This window comes from Ostrea edulis, chromosome 1 (genome assembly GCF_947568905.1).
Source record: "Ostrea edulis chromosome 1, xbOstEdul1.1, whole genome shotgun sequence".
In the NCBI taxonomy this organism is placed as follows: domain Eukaryota; kingdom Metazoa; phylum Mollusca; class Bivalvia; order Ostreida; family Ostreidae; genus Ostrea; species Ostrea edulis.
Genome location: NC_079164.1, coordinates 72,199,161 through 72,213,538, shown reverse-complemented (window position 1 = coordinate 72,213,538; position 14,378 = coordinate 72,199,161). Strand labels below are relative to the sequence as shown.

The 14,378-nt window shown below is 34.1% G+C and overlaps 1 protein-coding gene across 1 annotated transcript; it reads left to right on the top strand.

Moving 5' to 3' along the window:
- Positions 1–425: 425 nt before the first annotated feature.
- On the top strand, positions 426–12,992 carry LOC125682767 (serine/threonine-protein kinase H1 homolog). Its single transcript, XM_056159401.1, has 3 exons — positions 426–1,854; positions 1,899–5,883; positions 10,734–12,992. Exons 2-3 carry the CDS (start codon positions 4,996–4,998, stop codon positions 11,076–11,078), a joined length of 1,233 nt encoding a protein of 410 aa, XP_056015376.1. The 5' UTR covers positions 426–1,854; positions 1,899–4,995; the 3' UTR covers positions 11,079–12,992.
- The last annotated feature ends 1,386 nt before the right edge of the window (positions 12,993–14,378 follow it).

Here is a 14,378-nt window from a genome sequence, read left to right as displayed (position 1 = left end):
AAATTAAATTCAATAAACGTATATGTACATGTATTTTAAAATGCATTTTGTTAAACGTTGAGACATCACGAACGGTAACTCTATAATCTGCTGATCTATTCCTTACCGGGGATATATGTTTTAATTTTTAAAAGTTAATCTTAACTTTTAAATTTTTACAAGCAGTGGTATCAAATGGTAATGCATTTCTTTTATTTATACACTTTTAAATCACCGCTCATTGGTAGATGTGCATGGCGTGATGTCTAGTCATGTGTAATTTTCAGAACTTTTTTTCTACGATGACCTTTCACGGAAAATGTGACCTTGCCCAACGTATTACCATCACAACATGCATACATTTTTTTTCTCGACATTTGTCACGGTGGCGACCCATTTCATTATTCATTTCCTAAACAAGATATTTCTTAAAGTTTATATTTCTCTTTCTTTATGTGACTCTAAAATGAGACACATCTGCAAATTTTAAGGTATACCTTGTTAAGGAATGAAAGTACTCATTTTTATTTTACCAGTGCAGTTTACACATTATAAACCGCGAATATGATTTTTTTTTATGACGCGGAACAAAATTGTTCTGGAGATCAGGATCGTTTAAGAAGGCAAAAAAACATTTATGTGAGCAAGCCCAAAAAGCCATGTATGGGGTTATATGAAAAATTAGACAATATATAATCTATCAGTTGAATGTCAACTTGATTTGTTCGATAAAGTTGTTGCACCTGTACTTTTGTATGGTTGTGAGATTGGGGGTTCGAAAATCTTGACATTATTGAGCGAATGCACTTAAAATTTTAAAATATATTTTCAACTTAAAAAGTAGTACTCCAAATTATATGGTCTATGGAGAAACTGGCCGCTTTCCTTTATATGCAACAGTGTATACAAGAATGATTTCTTACTGGGGAAGGTTATTTTTAAATCCAGATAGTAAGATTGTGTGTAGTTTGTATAAGTATGTACATGATCTATTCTGTAGAGAAAGTCATAAGAATTCTTGGTTATCTTGTATTAAAAATATTTTTGATCTTTGTGGACACTCCAATATATGGAATGAACAAGCATTTTTTAATACAAACTGGTTAAAAATTACTGTTGAACGACGTCTTAAAGATCAGTATATACAGAAATGGCAAAGTGATATACGGGAGTCATCTAAGGGTGAAACGTATAACATTTTCAAAAGTGAATTTGGGTTTGAAAAATACTTAAATACTTTACCTAAAAAACTTCGAACAATATTTATTAAATTTAGAACTTCAAATCACCAACTCCCAGTAGATACTGGAAAATGGTGTGGCACTCCTAAACCACAAAGTTTCAAAGTTGAAAGAACTTGCCATATCTGTAATACGGGTCAGATAGCTGACGAATACCATTTTATCCTTGAATGTAAGTTTTTTTAATGTTATAGAAGAAAGTATCTGTGAAGAAAATATTGTCACAAACCTAACTTTTTTCAAATTTTCAGAGTTAATGTCAACTTCAGACCCTAATGTACTTATCAAATTGTGTAGTTTTATATCTAAAATATATGACCAATTCTGTCCTCCTTAACTCATTTTATGTATATAAAACAACTCCCTGCTTTTTTCACGTGTACCTTGCATATAATATATTCTATTTGTAAATATTGTATATATTGTACCTCATGTACCATAATATGGTGTGAGTGAATAAAGTAAACTGAAACAGGAGAATATAAAAGAGAAGAGGGGTTAAATGTTTTGCAACGTCAATCCTGTAGGACTTCATATGGTGTGACTGAACGGTGACAGGAAAAATGTTGATAAATTCAAATGAACCAATCGAATTGCGTTTTACAAGTGAAATTACATTGTTTTAGGATAAATGGTAAAACGGCTTACCATATAGATACACGATATACAATTGCAAAGATTCCTAATTTCAGTTGACCCGTAGATAACTATCAGCGATAAATATTGCATTAGATTATACTGAAAAACGTTAAAAATATTTTCCTTTTTTAAACGATGCGAAACTAATGGAAGGGTATACGGTGTAGGAATACTATCATACAGTGACGTAAGCACAGTGCCGGGATTACATTTCCTTTACCGCAAGGGACTTTCTCATCTCATTGCGAAGTCGCAGATCGCATGTAGTCATGTAAACAGACAGGAAAAGCACGCCACAACGATGGTGTATAAATTCATTTCAAATAATATGAGCTAAGATAAAAGTAACATTATGGACTATGGCTGCAGCCCTAAGGTTTATAAAAATATAATAAAATTTCTGTCATCGCTACAAAGGCTTATTTTACTTTCAGAACGTGGTCAATACTGGCATATAGATTTCGGTCTAGTTGGAATGCAATGAATTTAAGAAGAAACGAAGAAAGCAAGTCAATACTGGGGGATTGCAGGCACCTGCTTTCTGCACCTGTGTATTGGAAAGGAATTGCCCCCAAAGTAAACAATGCACAGGCAAAACAAAACAGAACCAGTCTTTTAATTCCATATATTTAAAGGCTTTTTTCGTCGGGTTAATTGATCGTATTGATTGGATTAAATACTTAATTGTTTCCTTGAAGAAAGATTGATGCTAAGCAAGCGAAAGTTCACAATAAGTATAATGAACTGTCACGTTTTGTAAATATAAGTCAGGTATGGTATTTTATAATAGAAATTTTAAAATACATGTAATGATAATCACTCCATTTACATGGAATTCCTATCTTATTCCTATATCGTATTTCTCGAATTTCGCCAACGTCCAGAAAGACTTGCACTTTTCACCAACAGAAAATGTATACATGCAACTTTAGATAATACATGCAATTCAAAGAATTTTACAAAACCTCTTATTTGCCTTTGCATATGAACATAAAATTACTGCTTTTCTTACAAATTTAATCAATTTAAAGTTGTCATGTATGTTGTTGGCACTGTACACCACTCTGAAAACGTGCACTGTTCTTATAAATTCACTGTGTTTATAAAAAAATATATATATATATTTAAGATAGATTATGAACTTATAATTTATAATTTCAAATGTTTTATTCTAATGTATTGTAATACATACAATATTCGGAAAGACTAGAATTTATGGTAGAGGGTGATATAGAAAACAAGGCATAGATAAAGATAAATACGTTTAGAAAGAAATCTATGTAGACTTTACGTTAAATTCAAATACATAAATGGTTTTTATTTTCTTTCTTTCTCTCATTTTAGAACTTTTTATTTAGATTTGAAAATTTCTTGAATTTCAAAAAACTCTAAACTTCAGCTGAAACTTTGAAGTGTATATAATCCATCCAGGCTAACAAGAACAGAGAAAAAAATTATGTTTAACATGACGAATATCCAACGAGCGTATTACTAGAACGTACGATAACGTAAATGATGACGCCAGAGACAAAGAAACACCGTATTATGCAACTTTCACAAACTGAGAAATATCAATAACATATTAAAATATCTTTCGTGTTTGAATAGCATTGACCCTAGAACTTATACCATTAAAATAGGAAAAACCAGTGAATGAAAGCCATAGAAGAGAAAAATTACAGATGGCGATACAACTGATGTGCCTATCCCGACAATCCCTGTTGAATGATAAAGAGAAATATTTCAACAGTACAAAATTAGATTACGTAAGAGTGAGAGAGAAATAAAATTAAAGAAAAACAACAACCAATTAAAAAAATTCTGTTAAATTTTATCAACAGCTTGAAAAGCCTACAAATGTGTTGTGAATACACAAATAAACATGTGAGTCATACATATATACACAACATAATCGCACAATCCGCTTCTTCGTTCAGTTCAAGCATTCATCTAATCTCTTGTTCGTAAATTCTTAGCCAGGCTTAGAGCAATTATTTTCTTTTCTGAATAATCCCTGCGTTACGCTCTGAAGAGAACTGAAATTACAGGGCGCGCTAAATATACAAAGATTTTCGGTTACATGGGAGTGTTACCTGAACCCATGCAATACAAGATTTAACACAATACACAAACTTAAGAAACATGAACAAAAATGTAAATAACGTTTACCCGAGTAAATAGACACACAATTGATCAACTATGCGCTGGTAGGTTTAAATATTTTACGGGAGAGGGGGTTTAACGTGTTATCGTGCACAGATAAGAACCTCTTTATTATAATGCAATATCTTAGTCTGCAAAAAGTTTTTTATTGGATTAAACTCAATTGGCCGCCGGCATGCCCCTTCGCAGTGTTGGGAAAACACGTGTACAGATACACACAGCATTGAAAGACCCCCATTCCCTTAGCTTGGAAGAAAATACCATTGTATTTATAACTACCGGTGTGTAGAATCAATAATACGCGAATTAGCTCTCTTCTGAATAAAACGTTGTGTATTGAATTGCAGAAGGTAACGGGCTACGTATGGGTACACGGATTATCCAATTAGCAACGAAACCGGCGCCACTGCTGCGCCAAACCCATTAACTTGAATAAATTGAAGTGCAATTAGACACACTGGTCAGCCGGGACTCGCAGATAACTCTTACAAGACTTATCGCCATTCATTGTTATTTTTATTTCCAAAGCAAACAGTTCCCCGTTGCCTTCATGGAACCTCAATAGTCGTTATAACAACTTGTGACGTTGAACACACTCAGTCACGTGTGAAAGATGGGTTTATATCACTCCGCATAGCTTAAAAAATCCAAAACAGCGAAATTAACATTTGTCAGGGTAGTGTTTATGAAATTACATTTCGTAATCTGTAAATAATTTATTGACTCTGGTTGTATTTATTGCGAAAGTTGTAGAAATGGGTCGATAAAATCGAACCGTGAAGATTGGTTTCTTTTGTTGGAGCTCCACGACAAGTAGTGCTCAGGTCAGAATCTGAAAAATATGGTGGATTTAATGGAATCAATGTGGATTCTTATATCGTAACAGAAAATCTCTTTTCCTCCCTTGATTAGCACAAATGGTCCCCTCAAATTTCCCGGAGGGGATGTCGAACATAAATATTTTCGATCTGTGATGGGTTGTATGAGTTCCAAATTGGTGCCCGAGGGCCCTGGGAATCAATCAGTCGTACAAGTGTATAACAATGAGCGCAACAGAGAATACAATCACAGGAATCCACATCAGAAGCATTCTAAAGACCCCAAGGATTCTGTCGGTCCGCCGACGGACGGTCAGAATGGACAGCGGAACAACAGAAAGGTGAAAAAGTACCGTGATAAGTTTGATCCACGAGTGACGGCCAAATATGATATAAAGGCATTAATTGGAAGAGGCAACTTTAGCAAAGTTGTCCGAGTTGAACATAGGGTGTCCAAGCAGCCCTATGCGATAAAAATGCTGGACAGAGTACAAGGGAGGGAAGTTTTCGAATCGGAGGTAGCGGTCCTTCGAAGAGTGAAACATAATTACATCATTCAGTTAATTGAAGTTTTCGAAACGAAGGATAAAGTGTACATGGTTATGGAATTAGCAACTGGTGGAGAATTATTTGACCGTATCATTGCGAAAGGCTCCTTTAGTGAGAAGGATGCCACAAGGGTACTCACAATGGTCTTAGACGGTGTGAAATACTTGCATGGATTAGGAATTACTCACAGAGATTTGAAACCTGAAAATTTGCTTTATTATCATCCGGGTCATGATTCCAAAATTATGATAACTGATTTTGGTCTCAGTGCCACGAAAAAAGGAGCGGATCAATTTATGAGAACCACGTGTGGCACACCCGAATATATTGCACCCGAAATCATTGCCAGGAAACCTTACACCTGCCAAGTGGACATGTGGGCAGTCGGTGTGATAACGTACATTCTACTTAGTGGTACTATGCCGTTTGACGACGAGAACAAAACAAGATTATATCGACTCATCCTCAAGGCAAAATATAGCTATGCCGGGGAGGTGTGTATGAATGTAGTGGAATATCTTCCGTGGGAGAGTTTTCTGCGTTTTTCTACCTTAAATATCTACATGCATTCTTATGATTTTGGATCATACACGTGTGTGAAAGAATTCGCTTACTTTGCAGTTTCTTGATGGGTATATTTGTAATGGAACGTCGTTCATATAATATATGATGCATGGATTCCCCTTAAACTACAATGTATATTGATTAAAACTCTCCAATGTATAATATTTCTAGGCATAAGGTCAGACCCTTAATATATAGTGGTAAATTCATCAGCTCACAATTTTCTGTCTGTAGAAATATAATTTACTTGAAAAAGAAATCAGAATAGTATCAAGGATAAAGAAATATTTCATTGAAAATTATGAAATGAAAGAATATCTTTTGGCAACAACTTCAATTAAAAAATTGAACCATGAAAGAAATGCACGAGAAAAACCACAACGCCCTTGGTTTTTATCTCTAAATAAGAATTCAATTTTTATCTTGAATTTGGTAATAAAAAAAGGTGCACATTATACTATCCCGCCGTCCTGAATGTAGTCCATCTTTCTTGACCCATAATTCCTAATCCGCGTTCTTCTCTGTTCGATAAACTTTGAATCTTTTATTGATAGATAAAATCCGTCCTAATTGTATTGCAAAAATGTTTTCTATGATCTCGGCTAAAAAAAAAAAAAAAAAAAGAGCATAGTGCGAAGTGGCGTTGATTTTGTAAAAATAGTTTCTTATCATCTGACAGTTTGGCAAAATCTTTGATTTCCCCCCTCGAAATCAATGGTTCACGCAAATAGAAAGGCCCTTAAAACAAATTCTAACCTTGTCAATTTCAGTATTACCTTTTTAACAACCTAACCCATCCTTTCTTCTCAGAAAAAAGTCATCTTTGTATATGAGAGATTTTCCTTTCCCCTCCACTTTTACAGATTTTTATCTGTGGATAAACACGCGATTTCAGACGTTTGACTTTTAAGAGATGGAAGACCTGGCCGTGGAGAATGTATGATCGTGAAATAAATACAGTTTCCGGCGAATCTTTTGATCAGAAAAAGATAAAGTAGAACAAAAGACTCGCCGTATTAAAACGATGCTGGCTGCCGCTTCAGTACTAATCCTGAGCTGTTTGAGATTAACTTGTCTGTATTCCTTCGCCATTTGCAGGTGCTTCGGAATCAACATAGGATTGTAATCGAAAAATCAGACACGTCCTTCACCTAACCTCGGTTGCTAACACGATGCCATAGCACATAATTTGAGTTATATAAATCCGAGTCAAGTTTTCCGTGCAAATCCGAAATTTAAAAAAACTCTAACAGATTAAAACATTGGCGAAGAAAATTATTTTCTTTGAAATATTCTTTCTAACTGACAAGATTGAAGAATATAATGATCAAATCTCGATAATAAAATGTTTCTTTCTCTAATTAAAACGCTCCTAATAATCAGTTTTCGCTTTCATGCACAGATAAAGTTTTAAAATCTAATCATGAAAAAGAGAGAAACGCATAAATTTCAACCCAAATATCTCGTAACTAATCCATTAGCCTTCTGAAACTAAGATGCAGATGTTGCAAGACTTGATTGTTTCTGCTCGTAAAAACCCAAGACATACGAAATGTCGGCTGCGTCTTATAGTTGAGTCACTATTAAGGATGAGTAAATAGGGCACCTACTGACACCATTAGATTGGCGGCAAAGATACGGATAAATCCTACCAAATATTCATAAAAACTTCAAACAAAAATTCTCTACTTCTCTAGCCTAGACAATTGTGATAAAGAGATAAATACACCGTATTTCTGAATGATACCACACAGTAAGCCAGTAATTTTCTATCAAATAATTATAGTCTACAGAAAAGATCAGTCCGTTCTGTGATCAAATGACAAAGTGCACTCGAGCTTGTAAAATAACGAGCTAACCCTTTCATCAAGAAAAGTACAACTCTATACTTCACTTCCTAATCTTTTGATTATTTGAAAATATTCAAAGATCCTATGACAATTTGACAAGTAAAATTCGTTTGTATTTCGGGCCCATAGCGGGGAAACTAGGCCCAATCGTATCATATGGTTGATTTCGAAATTTATCATATAGAAAATACAGCTGTATGCCCTATACTCGAAATATACTGAATCAGCAAAATGAAACAGAAAAAAAAAAATATCACAGTAATTCATCATTTAATATATATTGGAAGTGGGTTTTTTTTTTCATTTCCACTACCACAATCACAAATTAGGTCTATACTACTGGGATATCTGACCTGTTTGTAGAATATAAGTAAGCACGGTAGTATAAATGCAATTATGTAACCAAAATATACACTTATGAAAAAGAAACTCATTCGATTTTGACCATAAGAGTTGTGTGATGTTTACAAACGTTTGTGTAATAATTTTCACCAGCGAGCCCAATCAACATATCAAACATTTTACTTAGCTCGTTAGGGGGCATTTTCAATTATTAAAGTCGAATATATGGTGTACTTTTAAAAATCCAAGAGAAGAGAATCTCCTTGAAGTATATTTCATGACCTCGTAATTTTAAATGTTCTGGATAGAAGATTGCTATAATTAAGACAATAATGTGATAATACACGTGTGTATTAAAAAAAACTCATGTTCAATAATTTATGTATGGGGTGATCAGTCCCCTGGAACGTGATAATTCGCGTTTGCAGGGTTACTATATTGCGTCTACTGTACATTTTGATTGTATATTAAGATTGCGCAATTTTTTTTAATTGTGACGTCACATTAGATTTGCAGGCCACTGCGTTGAGATGTCAAAGGTTCAAATTAGACCAGAGATAAAAAATTATCAAAATATAATAATTCCTTGGAAATCATAATGTAAAGATTCTCAAATCTCTCAGATGTTATACTTCCAAAAAAAATTAGCTTTTTTACAGGTGTCGCTTTCACGCACACGAAAACGCAGTCACATCTGATCTAACATGCGATAATTACCAAACAATCTGAATATAAGAATTGGGGTTTCCCCCCCGAATATTGATAGTTCTCCTCTCTCTCTTTCCATATATTTCATTTTAATAAGGTCAAAATTATTTTTGATTTAAAGTCCCCGATGTAGGTTAGTGCCTGTAAACTTAAAATGCTGTTACAATAAAACATACCACCTAATTTGATCGGCTTGAAGCGAAACCTTTGAGGACCCTTGAAATATCCCAATATATATTTGCTTTTATTAAGTAGATTAGAAGCCTACATACTAATAAGTGTCGTTTAAAGTTTGATAAATGAATCGAATATATCGTTCTGGTTAACGTATTTACTTGATAAAATGAATGTTTGATAACATTATTACGATGCCAAATTGAAGTAGATAAACAGCAAACTTTTATAAAGTGCGTAATGGTTTCATAGGCTCTATATCAATTAAATATCCTGAAGTGGACATTCAACAACACGCAGTCAATCAAAAGTACTAAAACATTAATGCACATGGTATGAATACAGCGATGTGAAAGTTTCAATATGATTGGTCATCATTTATTAGAGCGAAACGTACCCCACCAGATCCATCTCATCTAGACGTAATCTGAACAAGTGTTGATTCATTACTGCACAACAATACACATTTGAAAAGATACAGGAAGCGAGATTCCCCGTTCTCAGACAAAACACCTCACCCAGTGTTGATTCAGTGAGTTAGCGCATATGGAAATCGTTAGGCTGAAGGATGAATCGGTTCTTGGTGCTATCGCGAGTTCGTTACAACTTCTTTCCAAAATCTCTTGTCTTATAATATCCCCTTAGTAACCACCGTAATCTCTTTGCCGCGTATCCTAATCGTTTTCGTTAACACCTGCGTGGGATAACGTTTCGATGCCGAATATAAATACGGAGGCGGTTTTAATTTTATTCTTTGGTCAGAAGACTACTGTGAAAAGTGTCAATCAATGAATAGGTTATATATCATTGAAGCATACAAGTCTATGTTAAACTTTATTTGCACCCCATGTAATTAAAATATCTGCCAAGAAAACGTAAATATGCCACTTACAGTGGAACCGAGTTACTACGTTCATCCCTAACTCGTCATTCAATGTATGCCAAATCGCGAACAAACCTGAAATGACATATATGAAATACGGTTATGTGTTGTAACAAAAAAGTAATGCGATTTTTTAAAGGAAAATAGTCTGTGTTACTCTTCCCTGGCAGAGATGTATAACTTTTGTAACACAAATGCCATTGACATTTGTAATAAAGAAATCCTCTTGCTATAATAAGAATACACAGGACAGGTGTGTGTATCTATCGTATCAGCACCCTCATTTTATGTCTAGTGTCTAAATGCTCTTTTCCCCCGTGTTAGATAATAATTCGTCTCTTATCTGAAATTGTTTTCTGTTACGATGAAATCCCAACGATGTTAATATAATCTGAATGTTCAACCTGCAAGTCAAAGGTTGCTCCCTGCGTTTTGTCACTGTACAGAGCATTGGTCGGATAGGGTTCTCATATAATGCTGGTTTCACGTATAGCTGAATGAGATAGTTTCTGTACAAGCATATTTTCGTTTTTCATGCTACAGCGACTAGAACGAAAAGTTGTCTTAAGTTTCCGAGAGAATTCGCCATCTTCACGCCGTCTCTAGTCTAATCTGATTAAGCTGCAGTGTGACGTCATCAGGTATCTTGGACCGTTCCATTCATGCGAATAAAAATTGCAAACATGTTAGGAAGAACGATAGAAACTTGTCAAAAAGTTGACAGTGATAAGAAAAACTCTCACACAAATTTTGCAGTGCATGATCTTGATTTTGAAAGCTTAATTTCGCTTGCATTGTTATTTTGATTCATTTTATTTTACAGCATTGGAAGGATGTAACACCTTATGCTAAAGAATTTATCGATAGACTTCTTGTTGTCGATCCCGAACATAGGATGACGTCAGAAGAGTCGCTAAAACACCAATGGCTAACGAATGCAAATGCTGCCGGCAGCAAAAATCTCCACCGTACGATTAGCCAAAATCTCATTCATCGTCAGTCTATCCGAAGCTCCAAGAGTGCCAAGTCGACCCGCTCTACAAAGAGCAACAAATCAAACCGTTCAGGAAGGTCCCTCCGATCAGAGCATCGCCGAGTTATGCCGGAAGAAATCGACGAGTTACATCGTAATCCAGAGGTGCAGGCCGACTTGATGTCCATTGGTTGAAAATATGTGGATTTTGTTTTATTTCTTCACAATATCAGGGTCAGTACCACACCGTCTACGTTTATTATAAGAGTCACGTGGTGCTTTGAAATCAGTCGGTTTAAGAAATTCGCCATTTGGAGGGTACTAAATGGTGCCAATACTTTAATTTCAAAGCACCTAGTTGAGAAAATACAGTGCCTCTACAGGTGTCTGATGCATTAGTGCCAAACACAAACCAATATACTGTGATATGGTCTTTAAACTCGCATTTTTACACTCTATATGAGCTGTGCAACTCGGGATTACTGAACTTGAAATATTTCAAAATTTTGTTATTCAAAAACTCTAATGAGATTAACACATATCTTTATAATTGTTTTCTGCAGATGAAAATCTCCTGAAAGTATTAACCAATTTGGTTTTATGTATTTACCTGATCAAAAGATTTCTTAATCCAAAAATAATACTTACTCTAAAAATAGCTCATATAAAGTACATTGCAGTGTAGTGCAAGTCATCACATTGTAAATTTCCTCCCACCAATCTAGTCACGTGATTAAGTATATTCGATTCCCTTTTCAATTTCATTACCTATTTGACATCATCACCCTAGCACATTCATTAGATGATAAAGCTGTAATGAAGAAATGAAATTACAGGGAAAATTGGACTGTACTTATATTAACTGTATATATGTAAATTTCTGTTGAACAAAATATATTTTGCATTTATGTTTTATATTTATCAATGTTAATGAGCCAGGGATTTTTACATGGAAATATCTGACTATAATTTAAAAAAAAGAACGTAACAAATTTTGTGATGTCATGTTCATTTAGTTACATAATTGTTGATCATATTGATTATGGAAAATCGTAAAAGAGAACATGTTCATCTGTTAAAGAATGGCAAAATATTGAGTATTGATGGTTTTATGAGGGTTTTTTGTAGAGTATTTTCTTTAGCGCGACGACTTTGCTGAAGAAAATATTATCAACATTGGTTTCCGCTGGTTGTTCACATTTTACATTTTTATTTTGTACGTAAAGTGAATATTGCCAATCTGACGGGTGTTACACTTCATCATTTCAATATATCAACTGCTGACCTTTTTATACTTACAAGTGCTACTGTTCTGTTTGCCTTTGTTAAAATTGTTTTTATTAATCTTTGTTTAACCTTTCAAGTGCCATGTTAAGGAGGAAGTTTATTGATGTATTTTAAGAGAAATTTGTTTAAATACAACAGGTACTATTTTTTTTTTAAAATTACTTATTGAAACCTTGTTACGTTTCGTTTATAAGTGCTTAAAATTGTCATAGGTATACTATGACTAAAACCATTGTTAAAATTTGCGTGAAGGGCTGCATATACAAGATATAGTAAAACTGTATGTTTCTGTCCCTTTCTTCACTTCGTAGTATAGCTTATTATATGTACAGTCATATGTTACAAATATTTTATCAGCTGTTATTTAAGCATAAGTATTATTATTTTTATTTTTTGTCAGCCAAATTGTGCCTTTACAGTGAATTATATTGTTGTTTTAAGGCTAACCGTCCAAAGTCGAAATAATTTTGAAAGTCTCACTTTTCCGTTGCTTAGAGTCAATGTATACCGTCCTTAGTAACGATATCGATATTGCTTGTGATAGAACAATTTTACAAAAACTTTCTTACAGAGAGTGTATGGATTTTGATGGAAAGAATCGTCTTAAAAGATCTGATTTTTTCTAATGAATATGGTATCGTAGAGAAAATAGTTTATGTTTTTATTTCATATTTCATTATCAACCTAATGCCACAGTGTAGTGTTTTCAGTAACGACTGCATTGTGACGACTATTTGTTAACACGTAATTGAAATGTTTTTTGTAAGTCATCTTCTATCTCAATAGATGTTATAAACTTAATAAAACTGATATTAATAATGAGCCATATCTGTCGTTTGTCCACATTTACGCGATACAATATCTTGCATTATATACCATATAGAGAATATACGACCATTTTCACACAGTATAACAGACACGGTGCATTCATTTCAGATTTATGATATTGAACTTGTAAAAGCATTCATAGATAATAAACCTCTCATACTATCTTAGAACATCGTATCGTAATGCTTAGTTGATTGTAAGATTTAAAGAAAAATTTCTAAGTGACGAACGAGTACGAAGCATGACGGTTACAAAAATTCCGGCTATGCTATTTAGCAAATTCATCGACAAACCTGTTGAAAAACATCAATGTCTGTCAAAGAATTGTTTTATCGAATACACATGCATATTTTATAGGCAGGGTTTTAATTTCGGGATGCCAACATGCTTCGGTATGCAGTGGAATATCAGGTAAAGAGGTTCTTCCCGCGACATATCCATTTATTATATGGCAGGGTAAATTGCTAATAAAATTGATATTAATAATGAGCCATATCTGTCGTTTGTCCACATTTACGCGATACAATATCTTGCATTATATACCATATAGAGAATATACGACCATTTTCACACAGTATAACAAGCACTCTTCTTAAAATGGTATTCATTGAGTATAACCAGGGACTTCATTTGGATACATCCCTACAATCGCATACGAGCAGCACAAACTCTTCTTAAAATGGTATTCAGTTATTGACTGGGTCCGAGGACAACAGCTGTTTTATTTTACCTCAAGCAAATTATTCTCAAAATATAGAGGAGACAATATATTACTTTGACCGTTGACCACGTGGATCCAAAATCAATAGGGTTCATCTACTCCTTACGAGGTACCAGTGTAACAAGTTTGCTGTCTGTCAAGCAAAGGGTTTTCAAGATACCGATATCATTATAATAATAGACAACACGCGTTAATTTCGATGTTCAGGTTGTTTCTCAATTCAAAAGGAATGATAATATAAAGCAGTAACATCAGCTTCCCAACAAAGCCGACCTTTCTGCACTTTCATTATATTACAGATAGACGTCACTTGATCATTCACAAAATCCTAATTGGACACCTATCGACCCAATAAGTAACCTAACATAATTTGTTATAAAGATGGACACGCGAGTTCAAAAGGTTACTAATTGTATCTTAAGAGAGCTCTTGTTTGCGAATTATTAAAGTTCTTCAAAGTTCTGTAATCAAAATTCTGATTATTTACAACAAACCATATCTTTTTTAACACACATCTTTGAGCCACTTTATAATGACAAGGTGAAAATATCAACGAACAGTAATCAATTTCATACATATGTAACTCCTATAATGACTACAAAATTAAGAGTTGGGCAAACACGGACCCCTGGAACACCAGAGGTCTGGTTCCCAGGAGG

Coding starts and splice junctions, on each gene's coding strand:
- LOC125682767 (XM_056159401.1), top strand. CDS start 4,996: ATGGGTTGTATGAGTTCCAAATTGGTGCCCGAGGGCCCTGGGAATCAA. Junction 5,884..10,733: donor AATATAGCTATGCCGGGGAG/GTGTGTATGAAT, acceptor TTTATTTTACAG/CATTGGAAGGATGTAACACC.